This window comes from Haliotis asinina, chromosome 2, assembly GCF_037392515.1.
Source record: "Haliotis asinina isolate JCU_RB_2024 chromosome 2, JCU_Hal_asi_v2, whole genome shotgun sequence".
In the NCBI taxonomy this organism is placed as follows: Eukaryota; Metazoa; Mollusca; class Gastropoda; order Lepetellida; family Haliotidae; genus Haliotis; species Haliotis asinina.
In genome coordinates, this window is record NC_090281.1 from 69866251 (window position 1) to 69888165 (window position 21915).

Genomic DNA, 21915 nt, shown 5'->3' on the forward strand with positions numbered 1-21915 from the left:
AGCCGGGATCTTCACGGGTTCTGGTCGACGGAAAAACAGAGATAAACTAAACAGAAACCATATAGGAAAGTATAATCTTTTTATGATGTAATCTGACTGTCACAGCAGCGAGAAACTCAAGTTACAACTCACAGTATATCAAGATACAGCAAGAGCTTAAATAACACTAATACCAATTTTTGCACCTAGAATCCAACTCGATGTTGCCCTCTGGCGTTACATTAGTACCCTGACGGATTGTACTTTCAAAGCGGCTGCTAAACACTAAGCGCGACCATATAGGCCTGTACATCCGCTTTCCAGGTACCCATTTTAAACAACTGGTGGACTAAGTGCAATGTTGACGAAGTGCCTTGCCCTGGGACAAACACGGTGTGAGACCCAGGTCACAAATTTTGGTATCTCCACCCGGGTTTTGGCGTGAGGGCCCAGCATGCTAACCACCACACCACTGTGCTCCACCACATAATAGTTATTGTTAGTTAAGACCTTCGCCAGCAACGCTATTCTTAATAAATTGTCCACCTTAAATAATCAAGTTTTATTTTTTGCACCTTAGAAATCGAGTTTGACTTTTTGGTTTGTCTGCTGTTTAGCAAGGACCAAAAAATCCAGTGACTGACATCCAAAGCATCGATCTACGGAGTTGGGGTCAAATATTTTACAACTATGGATTGCTGAAGACGAGTTCTAACCCGGATCATTACGGATCTGGCTTGAACCAGGCGAACCAACAGCTGATATTATTGGGCGACGTTCCTCGCCGTCGAGCACGCTAACGCATTCTATAGCTGTCCAGGTCGATCGCAACTTACGGGCAGAAATGCACTAGAAACGGCCAGGAAAGAGACATTATCATGTAATTCTATCTTTTCTGCTATAAACTAGTGCACGCTCTGTGATTTGTAAGAACAGAGAAACCCCAACCATAATTCATAATGATCATGAAAAACCATCAAAGCTTTCACGCATGAAGATGTACGACATGTGGTTGTGGGAATGTAACATTCTCGGCATTTAGACCGAATGCGCTGCCGACTGGCGTAAGTTGGGCAACCATCTGAAACTGGTACAGCTGTATTTACGCATAGTGCGCGTGAATGTCATGCCTCAACGGTATATGATAAGCCCTCTCATATTCCGGAATGCTGGTTGACATTCATGAAAATAAAATTATAATCCTGCATAGTAACGAGTGCGGTGTGGTGTGTTGGTTAAGTGTAGGGATCATATTATACGTAATGCTGTGAATGATCTCCTAGAGCACTTCTAACCCATCTCGGCTCCGACATTCCCGTCATGGAGGCTCCACACTGGGCATCAAGGTGTAAACATCAGTTCTCAGGCTGTGTACCTTTAAACTATAATTTATCGACGGACTTGGATTATTAAGAAACCATATAATATTGCATGAACGTGTCAAACAAACTCAGTGCTGTACTTGCTGTCCTGTAGCAAAAGCGCGGGTCATCAAAGAGCAGACACAAAAACAAGGATTGGATTTCACCACAGTGCTGAAAGTTATTCCAAAGCTGTGAGTTGGCTACTTCTAAAATGAGTTGTTGTTTATCACCACACTCAGCAATGCTCCAGCAATGTTGCTACAATTAAATCCAGTCAGGACCAGACAATCCTGTGGTCAACAGCAAGTACATCAATCTGTGTAATCGAATATAGTGATATGGGTCAACCAAGTCTGAGAGCCTTACCAGCCATTCCGCTAGTTCCCCCTCAGGACATGCATGGCTTGTTGACCCCCAAAACTTACGGTTGATTAAATTCATACTGCAAAAACCTGTCTCCTCTCACAGTAAGAAAAGTTGGTTACTTTCACAGCTAAAGGAAGACAAGTTTCATGGAACTAAAGGTCGATTACTTTCACAGTAATCACAGTAATCGTTGGCTCATTTCCTAGTACAAGAGACTGACTAACTTCAGAGCTGAAGGTTGACTACTTTCATAGTTATTTGACTGGCATAAGTGGGTGAGTTAATGGTAAAGGTTACAAAGGGTGCTGTTGTACAAAACACCTCAGTGCTAAGACTGCCTAATGTCTGTGTTAAGTATGGGAGTTGCAGGTACCTTAGCCCAAAGATCTCTTTGTAATGCTTTACACCAACTCCGAAACTTGTTAGCTAAGGACAGGGATGCTTCTCCATGGAAGCATACTGAAAATGGTCTTTTTCTATGTTCAGAACTGCTCTCAAGATCAGCTTCAAACTGACTCTCCTCCATGCCTGCACTTAGAATATGATACTGAGCATGGGAAAGGGAAACAAAACTGACTATTATTATTACAATTGTCCACCTATTACTCTAATTCCATAACAAAATGTAAGCAATGTTTCCCACATTTATTTACAAATATATACACATAATTACAGAATTCATACATATCAGTATGTACATACATACACAGAAGTGAAATAGAAATATACAAAGACATATTTGTATATGTACAATATACACAAGTGCCCAACAAAACCAGAGGGTCTCCTCCAAAGATCCTACAGTTAAATACTCTGAATAAAACAAACACACATAACAGGCAGAGATAGTGGTTAAACAGCAACTACATCATATATTAGGTAAATGGTATTTATGTGATATTTTTTAAATTAAACAGTGCAATCACTGTAAAAACCAGTTTCACAAGCCAATGCATCTCTTGCATTAGAATTGTGCAACTGGATTACCTGTGGATATTTGTATGAAACTTGCAGGCAAAAAATCTATTAAAATTGTCTAAATTAGGAGTGCCAAGATTCAGGATTTGTTTCAAAAAGTTGTCATGATTATCACATACTGAATGTAATCCTTGCTTCATCAGTGTCAGGTAAGCAGCCTAATTGTTCAGTTCAGTCCTACCTATAGTTTCTGGTAAAAGGTCTAGTTGTTGAGTTCAGTCCCACCTACAGTTTCAGGTAAAAGGTCTAGTTGGTGAGTTCAGTCCCACCTACAGTTTCAGGTAAAAGGTCTAGTTGGTGAGTTCAGTCCCACCTACAGTTTCAGGTAAAAGGTGTAGTTGGTGTGTACAGCCCCAACTACAGTTTCAGGGAAAAGGTCTAGTTGATGAGTTCAGTCCTACCTACAGGTTCAGGTAAAAGGACTAGTTGATGAGTTCAGTCCTACCTACAGGTTCAGGGAAAAGGTCTAGTTGATGAGTTCAGTCCTACCTACATCAGTCTCAGGTAAGCAGCCAGGTTGCTGTGTAATACAGGTTTCTGATGAACTTTCTAGTCAAACACAAGTATCCTTGCTCTAATAGCTGCCGTGTACAGCCCTTGATACAAAGGTATCAAACAAACCTGTCATAACTGTGTCATGCCTTGGGTACTTTAATGGTACACAGCGTGGCACTGTGTAGTCATACTTTAATCTTGGTACACAGATCACATGGCAATTATCCACATAGAAACAGCAGTGGTTCAGATCAAACAAGGAGAGTAAAGGAGTTGTTGGGATAAAGTTATTATTTGCAACATACAAAAATAAACCAAAAACAAAAGTCCCCAAAAAGACCAAAGAACCTCGGGTCTGTTGGCATGGTAAATGTTTACATGAACACCTCTGTCAGTTGTAAGTGAATCAGTTGAACTAATCCCTTCAACATGTCAAACATGCTATATTTATTCCAAGCTTAGGTATCAATTTCATTTCCTCCTTCAAAAAGAGACAGCTTGCCTGCAAACCTTATGCAAAAAAGCAACAGTCTGTAAGTCAATAGATTTCTGTTTTTCATCCTCTGAAAAGACAAAATGTACTGCAGTGTTTCTCCACACAAATCAATGTTGCAGCATGCTCTAAGTAAGTAAGAGCAGCCTGACACAAGGAAAGCTAAAGACATCTTATATTTTAACATGGATGAATAGCTGCTGTCTGGAATCCTGATGTCTGACAGGTAAAGATCAATAGCTGATGTATGCTATATTGCTAACTCTGCTTGGAGTACCATAGACATTTTTACATAACAGTCAATACATAGAAGTCGTAACTCACCAGCTGTTAGCAATCTGCTACCATGTAACTTAGAATATCAAAATTCCCTCGCTATAGTGCAAGCCTCATAACACTCAGTGGTAACCAAGTAAAGACACATGTCAAGTGTAGACACAGTAGATACTTCCTACAAAGGATACTGTCTCACACTTAAAGGTCACATGCAACCAACAAAATCAAACATAATTAAAACGCATTTATCACTTATTCGTGACATATAATATACATTGCTGCTTTTGAAAAAACAAATAAACACAATTATAAGCGTACAATCGCGATTCAAAAGTGCAGTATTTTGTACTTGGGCTTACTTCCCCGAAACGAAGCCCTCGGGAGACTGAACCCAGTCATAGCGGCTGGATATGCACTCAAGTGTAACGACGGCTTCCGATTGGCTGTTTCATTTGCTGATATGCTGAGGGCTCATTGTGTGTACAGAAAGATTATCTATCTGATGGGCATTTTAGAAGTATAGCCAGTCACAAGAAAGTAAGATTCTTTATGGATAACAACTTCTTTTTGTGTACTTGATGCGCCGTTTCAGTATGGATTCATACACTGTTGTCAAACAAAATCATATACACGAAAAGAAGTCGTTATCCATAAAGAATGTATATAGAGATGTTGGGTTTAGAAAATACATGTTCTCTGAATTTGCACTCGATCCAATAAAAAATCATGTAGAGATGGTAAACTACTGCGTGGCTGGAATCTGTCATTCGTCCAAGTACAAAACAGGACTTGAAACTGACAAGAGTTTGCACAAGTTTCCGTCAGATCCAGTCATCCGAAAAAAGTGAATGTAGTTTGTTTGCAACCCACAGACATAAAAACATGTCATGTGTATCACACGTGCCTAATTACATAATGTGGCAGACACGGGACTCAGGTGCACGAGTCATAAATCAACTTATTTTCTTTATGTTGTATAGTCTGATAGGTGCTAAGTTCAAATTGCATGTGGTCAATGATTTAAGCTGTGTATTGCATGTTGTCTTTAGCAGACAGGCAGGCAGGCAGACATATAGGTGTGAATAAACCAGACACTGAGCTTTCTCTGTGACAGAGGCTGCTTACCACAATCAACAAGTTGTTTTACATAACGAGTAGATTATTTACTTGTTTGTGTACACAACCAAGAATAGACTACTGCTCACGACCTCAGACATGCATGCTGGGCATGCATACTGTTTCAAGCTCCGCTAATCTATCACTGCGCATGCGTTATGGGCGCAGCGCAGCACAACTGTTGAAACCAGTTTTTCCCCCAGCGCTGGGAGGAATTTAGTGAAACGTTTGAACTCCGATTTTGCGGGCTTTTTTTTCATCGCGTTTTTTTTCAGCTTTATAGGTTGAATTGGCATTTTTTATGATTGGTTTCGGTAAGTGCATACCGAAAGGTACCAGAATCTGCAAAGTTGTGTTTTACGTTGCATGTGACCTTTAAGTAATTGGGGACAGTAGTCTTATTCAGCAGAACTGGCTGTAATACAGTCAGTTCTGGGAGAACGGGATTATATATTCTTTACCCCACATTCAAGCTTAAACAGTTAAATATGACAACAGATAGTACCTTCTTAACACAAGGTTGGTGTGAACCACACTGTAATGACATATCCCAAACAGATACAGCTCTGCTTTACGCCTTTGACACCTTTTAACAGTAAAATGTTCATCAATCTTGTCAAGAACATATGGTGTCTCCACCAACCTGTAAGACCACACCAATCACAGTGCAACAGGAGACACCACAATTCTTAAAATCCACATCCTCTGAAGGAACATCTGTGATGGTATTGACAATTCCACCACTGAACAGCTTCTGGGAGTCAGGTAAGCGTATATCATGATATTGATGTCAGAGTCAACGGATCTATATCCCTCAGGTCTGTAGTGATTGCATAAAGCACTTTCCAATGGTCACACTTGAGGGTGAGCTTACATGACCCTATTGCGATAGAAGCTACACAAACCCCAGCTGAAGTTCCACTGAAAGATGAGCGACAGGATGTAAATGACCACCATGCCTGTGATGGGATACAGTAACGTCCGAGTGTTCTTCAAGAAAGGCAATGCTGAAACGGGATCATTATCATCATCATTTACACATTTCAAACGGAAGTGTCACAACTCTAATGCTTTTAGAGATCTTAGTGATCAGAGTTAAGATACTTTTTTAGAACATATCAAGAATACCCACTTTGTCCAAAGAGAAAGCATTAACCCTATCTTAACCGTAAAATAAAATTCTAGAAGATACACACTTTTGTGATGGTTCTGTGTGCACATTTTAAGTAGGATATGATAACTGTTTACATGAGAAATGACATTTAAATATTTCTTCCAGTTATGATTCTTCACACAAGTAACAAACTGCCAAATTTTCTTTGATGTAGTCTTCAACCAAATATAACCAAAATACGAAATCCTCTATTGCAATAAGATACAGAAATAAACAAAATGATCTTGATTTGTTAGCTGTGATTTGTGTGTCGAACACAACATTTAGCAATGTTCCAATTATATGGCGGTACTTTGTAAATTATCAAGTTTGGACCAGATAATCCAGTGAGGAAGAGCTGTAATTAAAATGCTGAAGGCCCCATCCACAGCACACTTGCATAACATTCAAGCTGAAAATATGAACTTTTCCATCCACTCCGCGAACCCCTCACTCAACAAGCTAAACAAAACTGTATCTCATCAACAATTCGACAACTATTCATGGCTTCAAAATCCCTAGTCAGGTTTCATTTCAGGCAATCAAATAATGGTTTCTTACTCATCTGTGAGCTACTAGATAATTTCTGCTTACGGTTTCGAACTCCAAATAAACATGGATTTCATTTCATATCTGCTGTAGCTACTGAAGTTAACAATGACTATAAACTAGAGTTATCTTTCTTTGCTAGTTATCACTTCACACTTAATAGTCCACTATACAATAACATCAAATACCATGTTGACTAATTCTTTCACAATCACATTGTCATGATTATGTCATAACAATCAGGACAATAGGAAACTTTGTCCGGACAAGTTATTTTCTTAAAGTCACTTCACCTGTGGCAGGTGTTTTTTGGATTGTTTTTTTTTTGTTTAAAAAACCCCCTGCTATTTGATGTGAGAATTAGACGTCAGCTGAACACAATAATTAAACACAACCACAAAGCACCACAAAGTCTGTCTGATAGCTAGTCTGAACATATTTCCTATGATCCTTTTCATTAAATCTTGGTGACCTCTGGTATCATTTACCTGAGGCTCTGAATATGTGGCTAAAATTAGACAGCCATCTTTGAATTCCTACTGACAAGATAGTAAGGGGGCAACAATTGATTTCAACTTAACACAAATCACAGCCTTCCCTACCAACTGCATTGTTTCGGTCCAAAATATAAACCACACTGAGTTCTAGTGTGACTGAGTGAGTGAGTTTAGTTTTGCGCCGCACTCAGCAATATTCCAGCTATATGGCGGCAGTCTGTAAATAATCAAGGCTGGAACAGACAATCCAGTGATCAACAACATGAGCATCGATCTGTGCAATTGGGAATCGATGACATGTGTCAACCAAGTCAGCGAGAGAATGACCACTCAATCCCGTTAGTCGCCTCTTACGACAAGCATAGCCGCCTTTTGTGGCAAGCATGGGTTGCTGAAGGACTGTTCTACTCCAGGACCTTCACGGGTCCACTGAGTTCTAACCCAGAACTGATGGTTGTTCTATCCCCACACTAAGCATCTTCACAAACTGCACTCTATCACACAACCCATTGGCTGCTATACCTACAGATGGTTAAAAAGCGTCAACTTACCACTGTATCCAAGAAATGTTATGTAGATGTAGTAGCCAATAGCTATAAGCCACAACGTGTTACCAAAGAAACAAGATATGAAATATTGTTGGTTGATGAAATCTGAAATGAGAGTGGGTTAGTTAGTATTTATCATCATGTTGGCAGTACTTCAGCAATATCATTACAACTGAAATGAGAGCTGAATGAATACAGAATAAATAACAATTACAACTTCATTATCTCCTGCTGAATAGGAATGAAAACCCAAACTGTCAAAAAATGTTTGAATTACACAAATTAATCAATGTTAAGCACTTGACATTATATCTTGTTTTATGGCTTACGATTGAAAAATCAGTCATCTCCAGTAATAAGCTTGCTCATTGGAGAAAATATCCACACAAAAACAGTGGCAGCTTGGTGACGAAACCTCACAGGTAGTCCATCACAATATTATTTAACAATTCTGTTTTACCATACCACTGCTACCTCAGGAAGTTATGAAATCAAGATCTCCCTTTGAGAAGGAGACTGACAGTGCGGAGCATAAATCCAAACAGCGGCATCATGTGACCCAACAGTAGATGAAGCACTATCCTAATCTGATAAGCAATATGACCATTTCATCCCGGTGTTGAAGCCTAACGACACACGAGTTGTCCTGTGACACCCCAACAGAAGTTTGGACGTGAAGAATACACTTTATACAGGAGATACTCACGATGCAGCAGAGGCAGCTGGAAAAAATGCAGGATGAGAAGCAGAGGGAAGAATGCATTCAGGTGGACATCAAACGCATAGCCCCATTCAACATCCTGCCCTCTAGGGGGCGCTGTGATCATGTAACGGTTGGTCAAAAACCTGGGGGAAAAGAAACAAGCTGAGCAATTTGAACATAGTTATGATCCATGTCACTAACATCAAGGCCGTTTCAAGTTTTTCTCAAGGTTTCATCCAAAACTTCAAGTCAACATCAAAAATGTATTTTTCTGAATAAAATTGATATTTAATACTTATCCTGACTCATGCTTAATTGCTTATTGCTTGACACCTGAAATCCCTTGAGGTTCCCTTCTAAAAGAAGCGGACGTAAAATTCACTCACCCATGTATTACCTCCCTTCCTATGCGCATGGTCAGCTGATTGGCCATGATGCTTCACTTTCTCCCATAATCGCCCAACACAAGAATACCAGAATTCAGGATGTCTGTGAGGGGCGGCTGGGAGGACTTTCACCATGAGTCAGGAAAAGTATAAAATGTCAGTTTTATTCGGAAAATTACATACTTTGCCTTATCTTGACTCATGCTTAATTGCTTACAGAATCCGACAGAAACGGTGGTGGGCCAAGACCATGCTGGATTCTGCAGTCTGTTCCAAATTACGTCCAATGATTTCCTCCCTAGCGGCAACTAGTTATATTCTTCTCAAATTCATTGTAGATTTGGGGTGGGGGTGGGGGTGGGGGGTGGGGTGGGGATCACTTCCAGTCGAATTTGTCTTCCATAGAAGGGTTTGTTGACTGGCACGTGATGACACCAACAGTAGCTAGGGTCCTGCTAGTTTCTGATGCAACTAAATGTCAAGATATAGGAATCAAGACTAGTTGCGACCTTTCTTCATGTTCAAATATCTTCATCATAAATACAAGGTCCTAATCACTCATGCTAGTCTGTTCAAGACGTGCGCATAGACTTTCCACCAAAATACTCCGCAGAGCGTCTGGCTTCCACAAATCACGTGATAAATCGGGTGAGTTAAGTCAGCGTCATCATGGACCTGTTACTTGCTGAACAACGACAAGTGCCCCAAACTGATGAATGCCAGTGACGTCCTCCGTGGCTATGTCTCACAGGTAATGGTTGGCAAACACTGTGTTTGACTTCCAAAAAAAGCCTTCCATAATAGTAGATAGCAAGCAATTTCCATGTAGCGCTAGTGTAGAGGCTAGGGCTCGCACTTCATGCATGTTAGAAGCTCGCGGCGGGCCTAATCCTGCTGCTTTATATGCTCTAAGTATAACAGTTCTAATCCACACTGAGATAGTTTTGCAGGATACTTCCATGGGTGTCTCAGTAGATACTAGGATAAATAGGCGCATGAACCGTAGTCTTCTAGATTTGGTACGTGCAATGTATATTTTTAATGCTCTGACTGGACATAATGATAAATCTTATGTATTGTGAGGTCCCAAGATTGAAGACAAGGCTGGTATATGGAACTGTCTATCCGGTTGACCTGGTAGTTGATTCTTTGCTATGAAATCCCATCTTAGACCCAAATGAGCTGTTTCTTGGTGACGTGTATCAAACTTTGTTAGATTAAAGTCTAGAGCATGAATTTTTGACATTCTTGCAGCTATACCAGGGCAAGTAAAAATAGCGTCTTTTGAGTCAACATTTCAACTGAAGTCCAATCAAGTGGTTCATACACATCACCTGTAAGATGCTGGAGTGCAATATTTAGGTCCCACGCTGGAGCTCTAAATCTGTGCTGTTGATCATCCAACTTGTAGTAACGAATGTAGTAAGGTAAGAAGCTGTTACTTTAGTCAGCTTGGTCCCTGTTCCCATGGTGACGACTCAGGTGAGAGCTGCTAAGTATGAAGATAATGTAGAACCTTTCAGACAATTAGAATGATGTAAATAGCATAAATGATCTGCTATTTGAGGATGAGTCGCCTTTTTCCTGAGGTATGCCTCAAAATGTTTCCACTTGTCGTCATAATGTGTGGGAGTGGATTTCTGTAAGGCTAAGGTGACTGCTTTCGCAGCTCTCGCCGAAAATCATTTGCGTTTCAAACAAGTCTTAATATGGTCCATACGTGATGTCGAAATACCGATGGTTGGCCGTGCATTTGCTTTGTGTGGGGGTGGATGAAAGATTCTTCCACTCTGGTAATTGTATCATGTTGCAAATACGTCTATTTGCAGTGATCCGAAAGCTTGACTGATTAGTTGAAACATTTCCCGATACAGCATCTTTTCTGTTGGAGATGGACGAAGAGGACGAGAAAGCTACTGTTGAGTTGTCCATGTGGATCATTAATAACTTGTCTGCCAATGCTGTCAACCAGTGGTGGATGGCATGAATGACCGCTTTCATTTCCAGCTGTTTGATGTGAAGAGCCTGTTCCTCTTCCTTCCAAATTCCTGCTGCTTCCTAGATGAGCTCCCCATCCTTGTAGAGATGCGTCTACACAGAAGTGGTTGTTGAATGCCGGCTCTAACATATGGGTTCCTGCGCAGACATTCGACTGGCGAGTCCACCACATCAGAAAAGACTTCAAGCTGTCTGGGAGCAGAATCTGTCCTCTGTTGTTGAGATGAAGATTCAAGAATCGTTGTAAGGGACGCAGTCTTCCTCTTCTGGTTATATCTTGTGCTGACGTGAAGAGACCTCGTAGACACTGCCATTGTCGAAGTGTTAACGGAGAGAGTAGAGCTTGCATTATCATTTCTTGAATCTTGACCCCTCTGTCCTCCAGAACTACAATCTGATTCAACGTAGTGATGAAACGAATCCAGAGGAATTTGATATCTTGTTGAGGTTCCAGTTCCGACTTTAGGTGATTTGCTAACCATCCCAGTTGTGTTAGTAGCCAGATTGTGAAGTCTAATTGTAGTCTGAGTTGACTTTTCCGTTGATGCGCTTGTATGCCGTCGTCCAGATAAAAAGCACTGACGTCTGAGAGCAATTATTTACTCCATAGGGGCGACGAAAGGAAGAAGACGATTTCTCCCCTCAATCGTTGGATTTATTGTCCTCTTTGAACCCTGAAGAACTTGGACATGCTACTGTAAAGCTGATTTGTCTGTTTAAGGACAGAAGTCAAAGTGTCGATGGATTTCATCATCATAACTTCCCTTGAATCTTGAGTAACCGACCTTGCTACCTCTTCGATCCTTCCATCAAACACAGTAGGTGCAGACCATGGGGCTTGAAACAAAGACTTTGTGAAGTTCTCACTCCATGACGCGGCGGACAGGAGCCCGTCTCTGAAGTAGATTAATACCAACAGTAGTAGAGACTAGATGCTCGGACATAAACTGTTGATCCTTCCTCTGTGTAATAAGCGCAGACAGGATCATCCTCTCTTCCTCATTGGCAGGATTGCTGAATTTAGTGATGAGAGTATCATTGATGGCTCTAGATCGAGCTAATCCAAAGAAAGTTCGCCTCGCAGTAGTGACAAGGTGCGTCAGTCTCTTATCTTCTACTTTGTAAAATCTGCTGCGAGCTGAGTTGATAACTTTATAACCTTCGTCTACATCAGGTGCTCTGATGAATGGCTCCATGTGATGAAGAGGGAAACGACATGCGTTATAAGGCGGCATATGTTGCTGTTGAAACTTGGTTGCTGACCTAAATGCTGTAGACAAAGTCACAGGGATCATAGATACAGGAGCTATCAGTGGGAACGTTAACGTATCAGAGTCATCATTCTTCATTTTATGTGTTGAATTCAGTGGAATCCTTAGATGGTGAAACAAGGTTTAAGCCATCCATAATCCATGATGTGAGTTCTGAGTCCGAAAATTGGGCTTCCTCCGATGACAAATCACGATGGTGTCTAGCTTCGTTCTTCCTAGAGTAAGACGAATTCACAGACCGCCGACGATCTGACTTTGTGAGTCTAAGTCTGAAGGGGAGGATGACTGCACACGGCATCTTCTATGAATAGGGGAGATTGAAGGAGGCTTTCTCCGTTGACGAGTCCATCCACGAGTGCACTCACGCAAGCGCATGACGTCACTCACCCAAGTATAACTACTTGTGCGAGTGCACTCACTCGGCATGGGTGTATCCTTCTCTGTACTGCAACCCAATGACCAGGGAACCTGGATCTTCTGGAGTGCATCCGTGCATGCACCTCTTCTTCATAATCAGACGTGAGTGCAGGTCTAGATGAATGCTCTCGCTGATTTGCAGTCGACATCGTTGATGAGTGCAGCCGTCTTTCCTCTTCCAACCATGGCTCCATAAGATTCATCATCAGCATTGTGAATTGTTGCATGAAGGCGCCAGCATCGAATGCATGCAGTGTGTGCATTGATGACTGTGTTGAAGAGTTGTCTACGATGCCCGAGGTTGCAGTCGACATCTGCGATGTCTGTTGTAGATGAAAAAGGTTCTGAGGCCTTGATGATGCCGTCAGTGTCGATCCAGTTGCCGACTCCCGTTGACTGATGTCTTCATTCCATATCATAAACGGAGAAATTCATAGAAAAATTGACGAGACAATCTCTTTCCCGAATGATTTCTTCATCAAAGAGGGATGATTCTGCGATGATCTTACAGACAAAGACTTTGACTCTGATGACTTAGATTTCCTGGGCTGTGACAGCCCTGCCTCAACAGACGGTCTCTTTTGAGTCTTGGGAAGGGACTCGTCCGACCCTGGACACAACATCGGAGATACGTCTGGTATATCACTGGAATGAATCTCAGCATCAATAATTAAACAGTTACCAGATTTTATTTCACCAGATTTAGACATGTCTAATGTGAGCTGACGTTGCTTATCTCTAGCATGTCTGTGAACAGACCGTAAATATAATAAGAATTCTTTTTCAGACAAACTAATACAACATTTACGAGTATGAGCAGAACATAAAGGTTTACACGCCGGCCAAAGTAAATGCAGGTCAACAGCCGACAGCCGTAACCTGCACTGAAAACATGATTGAACACTGAAATATGTGTTACAACAATCACAAATTTGTATAATAATAATACACATATACAAGCCAAAAACCGCATACAACACAAATTTAGTTAGAAAAACCAAAAGACTGAGAGACTCATTGCCACATATGGGACCCCTGATGCCTCCAGCTGCCCTCGTCAGGTGGTAGGGAGAAAGTGAAGTATCATGGCCGATCAGCTGACCATGTGCATAGGAAGGGAGGTAATGCATGGGTGAGTGTGAATTTTACGTCCTTTTTTTTTAGAAGGGAACCTCAAGGGATTCGTCAGGAAGAGGAGATAAGCAATTAAGCATGAGTAAAGATAAGGAAAAATATACATTTTCCAAAGAAATCACATAAAATTCTTTCACACTATGTGAAACCATCTCGCCATTTGCAAACAACGAAATGCAGACCTCAAGTCTAGTTTGCCACAGATAGACACAAATGCAAATCTAAAACAATATGGTTGATTGCAAAAAGGAAGATAACTATAGTTAAGGACAACAGATAAACATGACAAATAAAGGAACAATTTGAATGCTGCCCCCTCCCCATGCACACACACACAAAATTTATGTAACACAGTAAGTGATCCCACATGCATGTACAATGTTAATACCCCCTTCCCTCTCATAATTCTTAAGCATAATTCCTTAATGTTCTATGTACTCAGCTGCTGACAACCCCAATTCCCAGTACATGTGTACAAAACTGATTGTCCGCCTACCACCCCAGAACAAAATGGGTGGCCAACCTTTAAAATTATCATCGGTATAAGCCTTACTGAACACTACCGTACACCACACCACACCTTTAGTTACTTTACCAAGAACTGATCATGCCCCATAATATAATTACAGGGAGGCCCCAAGAGCTATAGTTTCATAAAGGACAGTAAATCCCTGTAGCACCCTTATTTTAATCCTAACAATGAATCACGCTATGTATTTCTATGATACACAATGTACTCACCATAACAGAGTTGCAATAACCAGTCCAACTCCAATGCAGTCCAAGAACACTACCCACAGGAAGAACTTGATGAAAGCCACTACACTGAGCCCCAGCACAGCAACAAATCCAACAGAGGATGCTGGAACAACACCACATACAGATGATCTCTTTGCTACTGTACAAAGTATCTACCATACAAGAGATAATATTATTACTGGATTCACAAAGTATCCACATTTCGCTTATGAAATGTCACTGCTTGAGGCTCTCATTCTCAAGTGGCTGTTTTAAATATGTTGTGCTTGAATTATGTTTTATTCAAAAAATAATTATCTCTAAAAAAATGCTGAAACAATACCAGAGCTGGAAATAATCATGACAATGAGAACCAACTACAGTGTCAGATGGTCTAACATTTTAAGGTTTATTCAAAACTCTTGCACAGTTTTGCATCAACCATTCCACTAACACAGCAGCAGTGTGGCTCATGGTGGAAGGCATTGCTTGTTGTACCACAATGAGTCATAATGTATGTCTGATTCCTTTGACTGGTTACATAAGAAATGTATACGTATAATGGCCTACCTAGTAGCCAGAAGCTGAGTAAAACAAGGAAGGCAGGATCATCCCGGGCCCACTGATCTTTTGTATCTGAAAGAAATATGATGCTTGTAACAGGAGGCTGAATATCTCAAGATATTTATAAAAATGTTTCAAAATATATTTTTCCATGTTAAGCATGCTGTCAATCATTAAAATGCATTTATCTGAACTATTTATTTACATCTATTCAGTGCTATATGAACATTTACTGTTTAAGACTACATTCATCATGACAAGAATATATATATCAAGCCATTGATGTTCCTTCCTCTTTGCTGAGTTAGGTTTTCTCAGCAATGACTTCAGCTACAACTATATCAGAATATATTGCAAATGTTCTCATACCACTGTGGGAATACGGGACTTGGGACTGAAAAACATCTGCCCTCTATAAATCCTTGCACAACACAACACCGAAATATTTTAAAACTTTTACTTACGTTTCCTATATTGAAAATTTCGATACCTGTAATAAATAACAGAAAAAATGATAAAATAATACCATCAAAGTAATATAACTAGACCTATTTAAACATGAAACAACTGAAAAAAAGCTCTCATATAATCATGATAATTATGATAATTAGAGGTGTGATGATACAGAATATTCATGATACAATACTTATCAGTATCATGATATCTTGGAACAATATGATTCTATTTGACGAACATCATATGCTATCTTTAGTTACTTTCTTTAAAAATGTATATTCTGCTGTCAATTGGGTACCTCGTTAGGATGAGAGAGCCACAATAAACTCGGTGCGCCTAGTGGCAGCAAGAGTTGTATACTCCCCAGGGAGTTGAGACTGAAATACGATGTACTGTTGAGACTGACATCCGGTGATCGAGGGAAAAATACCAGCGTGTTGAGCATTCACTACTGCGTGGATATGTGCGCTATATAAATATCCAATCTATCTATCTAAGTAACCGTGTAAATTTTGACTGAACCATCAATTTCTAGTGAAAAGTAACAACCATAAGGTCTGTGATATTAACATACCATGTTATTATTCATAACTGTTGATTACAGTGAATATATTACAAGCATGGTAATTTGTTCAATATACTGCAGTTTGTTATCACTGAATTGAACAGTGAACAATTTACTATTCCTTAACTAACACATAAATGGCAATGCAACACAAAACAACACAATTTTGCAAAACTCATGCTTTATGATATGCACAAATAAATACTACACTAAATATTTCATTTTCATAACTCCCAAATATAAAAAATGACTCCCAAAAATAACTGCTGTGAGTCACTATGACTCTGTTTTCAAAGTATGTGTAAAACCTTGAATGGCACAACCCAACGTACTTACTTTTGGTACAATAAAAAAAAATCAAACAACCAAGTCTTTGAATTGAATTTAGAAGAGATACCCACCAGGTAAGGAAATCTATGGAGTGTCAACTTCTTTATAAGAAATGCAAATTGCATCATTATCATGATTATGGAGTAACAGATTATTCCTTCAACAACTGACAACTGTAAGCACACACCAAATAAAGGCTTTGCTCCTCATTATGAAGATGGGGTCTTTTAACCTATCTCCCTTAAAAGACACAGTATCTAAATATTGACAACAAAAGTCACCTAAAGTTCTCAGTCACTGACATGATCAACCATCTCTTCATAGGTTCAGTAGGGGTAACACGATATGCTATTCATGCTAGTATTCTGTGATGATCTGTATTTGCCTATCTACAATACATTCCAAACATACTACATAAGCTGACAAGTAAACATACATAAAAAAGACCACGAGACAACGACTTCATTAACCTCATGTTCATTACCACCACCTGAGGACTTTGACGGACCTTAAAAAACTGAGTGAGGGAGTTTAGTTTTGTGCCACTTTTAGCAATGTTGAAGCAATATCTTTGCGACAGACACCAAAAACAGGGCTTCACAAATTGTTCCCATGGGGGGAATTGAACCCAGGTCTTCAGCCTGATGAGTGAAAGCTTAAACCTCTAGGCTACCCACTGGCCCTCTTTCAATAATCAGATAGCTGTTAATGTACTTAGCTTACCAGACAGTGTAATAATTACTGTCAGTAATCATCAGCTGATCATTCTGGACGCAAGCTGTCCATAATGTGGAGTTGCAATACTTACACTTTTTGTGGGGATGAAAACAGAAACACCATCTGCCAGAATGCATATTCAAAGTCCATTTGACGAAACTTGAACAAGCGTCGGAAATATTTTCGTCTCTTTGCTGTCGCTGTCAGTCTAGCCTCTGACTTGGTGGCTCCACTGAATCCGTTTCCATAGCTACTGAGAGGGGAGGAGGGAGGGGACCCAGTGGGGGATACTGGGGGAGACATCTTTGTGTAGGACATGTTTACGAATGATCCTGAAAACAGATACAAAATGTGTTGTGTTATGTGTAACATGAAGGTGTTGAACCAAGACATTCAGAAGCTGTCAGGAAACAATTAAGGAAGGATTGATGAACACCAGTGGATAGATCAGGCATGATTTAGGGCTGCAAACCTAGAAGGTTAGGCAATCACATCCACATCAGCACATCCACAACTGACTGCACCTCAAGTCTCAGGCTCAACAGAAATGTGAAGACATTATAGGGCTGGAACAATTTCCCGCTAAGGTACAGATTGGAAGGAAAGTGTAAGAAATCATCCTCAGTCATAATTCTTTAACCTTTGACAAACACTGAATCTTTTTCATCTCACTTTGATTTTTAGCTGTCTAAGGGACCAAACTCTTGCACCTTATACTTAAAATCTTTATCTTTGTTTCATAATAATCATAAGATGAAAGTGGAAAGATTTTCTTGCAGCTGGAGCCAACTTCCTTGCATCCAGATTGTAGACTATTTGAAGAGTTCCACAACCATCTTCTCACATACCAAAATAACTCATGAATAACCCCAGGTGATCTTTATTGTGTGCAAGGACATCTAAATCAAAACTATCCATAAATATCAGTGTACACCAAGAAAAAGAATAACCACAGCTGAAAGTCACATGAACAACCTGGGCTGGTCTCATGATCTGCATGAACTTCCAGTGAGGCCCTATATCTGTCATTGGTACGGGGGATGTTCAGGTGAGCTGTTTCCACTCCCAGGTTGAAAGAACAAGAGAAAATGCACTACATGAGATGGGATAATGTTTTTTCAATTTCACTTTCCCTGAAAACATGTTAAAGTACACATTCTAGTACTTTTGGGGTTGACTTGAACCCACACCATTCATAGCTTTGACAGTCATGTCAATAGCTCCAGAAAATACAAAGAAGTGTTTGAAAAGGCTAGAGACATGTCATGATGCAGAGTGAATAATATGAGTAAGTTTGGTTTTGTGCCACTTTTAGCAATATTCCAGAAGTAACATGGCAAAGGTGTCACAAGAAATGCGCTTCACACATTGTACCCATGTGGGAAACTGAACCTGACCAGCAAACAATTTAACCACTTGGCTACCCCACAACCCCTGAATATTAAAAACTGATTAAAGTGTCATTTTTGTAATATGTTGTGTTATGTAGAATAACAAGTGCTGCTAAATATATGTTGCTATAATTTAAATAAAAACATCATCATGCTATCTACACAAAACCAGACAATCACAAAACACAATATGGAAACAGAAGAAGGATTACCATTCCACATGAAGCCAAGAGAATTATTTTAGTTAACTTTAATTACGTGGGTAAAAGGTTTTAGTGCTGCTCATAGATTTTGAAAACTGCAACATTGCTGACAACGGGAAGCAATGAGGTAAAAGTTGAAGTGTTGAACATGGAGTCCCTTAGGGCTGTTACCAAAGCTGCATGATGAACATGACAAATGATTAAATGGGTTATGGGATAAGTTGGTGTTGGTGGATACAAACATTAAATAGTAATTATAGACAATAACCTATGCAAGCTCACATCCAAATGATCTGAACAAGACTATATGGCATGACTCATATCGCCTGTCGACAAATTCAAGTTTGACAGGCAAGATTCAGGATTACAACACTTTACCACTGTTAGGTTTGTAATTCATTTCATGTGTTCTAACTGGCATGGTGCTCAGGAGGAGAGACTTCTACCCATATCCCCCCTTAAATTTCAATCTAGTCACATGATATCACCAGAATATGTATTCCTTATCTGATAAGGATGAGTTTCAACATGTTGTTTTAATTACATGAGAACAATACTAAAAACATATTCAACTTTCAAAAATGACACTCGAAGAAATTTTCCCTCATAGTTGTAATTTAGGGGGGATACAAGCAGAAGTCTTACGAATGTTTAAAATGGCATATTGATCTTCATCTAATTTAATATATTTTCCATAATATACGATGGAGCCCCGTAAAAGGGCATGTGTTGTGACCTGCAAAATATGGCGGCATAGCCACCACGTTCGTTTAGCAAACTTTTCCTTCTTCAACATGAGAATGATATTCCATATGCAGTAAAATACTTTATCATGATTATATTCAGTACAGATAACATTAAAGAATACATCACAAGCGTCCAAGTATATAATGACTTTTCTTCTTGATGAGTTAATTTCAATCTCACCTCCTTCACTGGCCTAGAGGGTGTGCAAATGATCATAAATTAACTAGCTGCTAACTGGATCAAATTCTAGTGCCGATATTCAGAGCAGATTGGAGGAATGCTGGTTTTCAGGGCTTCCACTGTAATATATTAGACTACCTTAAGAGTAGGAATTAAGCATAATTTTTAATTTGGGTTGCCAATTTTCTTAATTTCAGGACCACATACTCTTCAGGAAATTACTGTGAGTGAGTGAGTTTAGTTTTACACCGCACTCAGCAATATTCCAGCTATATGGCGGTGGTCTGTAAATAATCAAGTCTGGACCAGACAATCCAGTGATCAACAACATCAGCATCGATCTGCGCAATTGAGACCGAATGACATGTGTCAACCAAGTCAGCGAGTCTGACCACCCGATCCCGTTAGTCGCCTCTTACAACAAGCATAGTCGCCTTTTATGACAAGCATGGGTTCCTGAAGGCCTATTCTACCCTGGACCTTCACGTGTCAGGAAATTACTGTAATGTCCACATAAACATGATAACAATAATCATGATGATACACTTGAAAAGGTGTTAAAGGTCACATGTAACATAAAACACAACTTTGCAGATTCTGATACCTTTTGGTATGCACTTACCGAAACAAATCATTAAAAATGCCAATTCAACCTATAAAGTTGAAAAAAGATGGCAATGAAAAAAAGCCTGTGAAATCAGAGTTCAAACTATTCACTAACTTTACCCCAGCAATGGCGGAAAAAGTGGTTTCAACAGCTAAGCTGCACTCATAACGCATGTGCAGTGAATAGGTTTGCGGAGCTTGAAACAGTATGCCTGCCTGGAGAGTGAGGTTGTGAGCAGTAGTCTAATCTTGGTTGTTTACACAAACAAGTAAATTATCTACTTGTTACATAAAAAAAAAACATGTTGTTTGTGATAAGCAGTGAAAACTCAATGTCTGGTTTAGTGACACCTATATATATGCCTGCCTGCATGCTAATGACAATGTGCAATGCACAACTTCAATCACTGACCACGTGCAATTTGAAATTAACACCTAGCAGGCTTACAGGCCACAAAGAGCTGGCTAAGCGAATCAGCAAATGAACCAGCATCTCACTTGAGTGCACTTCCACCAGCCCTGGCTGAATTCAATATCGTGGCTGCTTCGTTTTGAGGGAAGTAAACCAAAGTACAAAACATTGTATTTTTGATTTGCGATTATATCCTTATAATTTTGTTATTTGCTTTTTTCTTCAACAGCAATGCATTTTATATATCATGAATAAGTGACAACTCTGTTTTGATTATGATTGATAGTTTGGCTGCATGTGACCTCTAATGTGTAAGTATACATCACTGTACAGACCACAGATGGTAAAAATACCAGTGAAATTAAGACAATGATATGAAAATAAATCAATAAACAAAATAACATTATTTTTTTAATTTGCATTAAACAATAAGGATAATATGTCAGTACTTGAGAGAATGTTTGAGATAAATGTGCACCAAAGCTGAGAATCTTTACACAAGAAATTACAGTCCATGTTGGGGAAAGAGTTCCGCCCATAACCCCTTCTTTCCACATAGTAAATTTGTGTCCTTCCCTGGTGTAATATTCCAACACTGAAACAAGTTCATTGATTGTTTGTCTTTTTTTTATACCTGTTCGAGCTTTCTGAATGCATATTTATGGTGAGGTATGCATGTCAGTTTGTAATATTGGTTTTTGATGGTGGGGAGTACGGAGAGAATTCTTACCCCCATGGTGTTTGGGAGACGTTTTTTTCAGACAATTTTCTGGATTTTGCTTCCAGTTCATTTTGTCTGTCATAATAATGACATGTAATGATGCACAATCAATGATGTTTTAGTCCCTGTGCGACTTCTCTATCAATGTAACTCACTGTGGCGTTGGACGCAGTGACGTTCCATTGGGATCTTCCTCGTGTAATAAGGTGTGGATGTGACCGACTTTCACATAAATAAATGAAGCAATTAAAACACCTATCAGTACTAGAAAGCAGAACCGCAACATGGGAACATGATTTTGACGAAATCATAACAAGCCACGTCGTCAACACACATAATTCATCCAAACTTTGAAATTGTCCATCACATAATCTCGTCGATATAAACGTATACTTACACCAGATTAAATAAACGTTCTTCTTCCCAACAAGTCTGTATTATAGCAAATGTAAATGCATCATTATAACAAGTGTCACTTCTCACAACTTTGCAAGAACAACAAAGCGGAAGTTGATACAACTCCTAATTTGAGCAATGCGCATGCTCAGTCAACCCACAATTC

At 39.7% G+C, this 21915-nt stretch overlaps 1 protein-coding gene across 1 annotated transcript; it reads right to left on the minus strand.

Annotated features, from left to right (window-relative positions):
• Window positions 1-2339: 2339 nt before the first annotated feature.
• Window positions 2340-21899, minus strand: LOC137274222 (protein unc-50 homolog). The gene is made up of 8 exons (XM_067807284.1): window positions 21751-21899; window positions 17185-17425; window positions 15490-15515; window positions 15032-15097; window positions 14465-14585; window positions 8521-8660; window positions 7818-7919; window positions 2340-6074 (listed from the first exon to the last, which is right to left on the minus strand). Exons 2-8 carry the CDS (start codon window positions 17409-17411, stop codon window positions 5938-5940), a joined length of 819 nt encoding a protein of 272 aa, XP_067663385.1. The 5' UTR covers window positions 17412-17425; window positions 21751-21899; the 3' UTR covers window positions 2340-5937.
• Window positions 21900-21915: the final 16 nt, after the last annotated feature.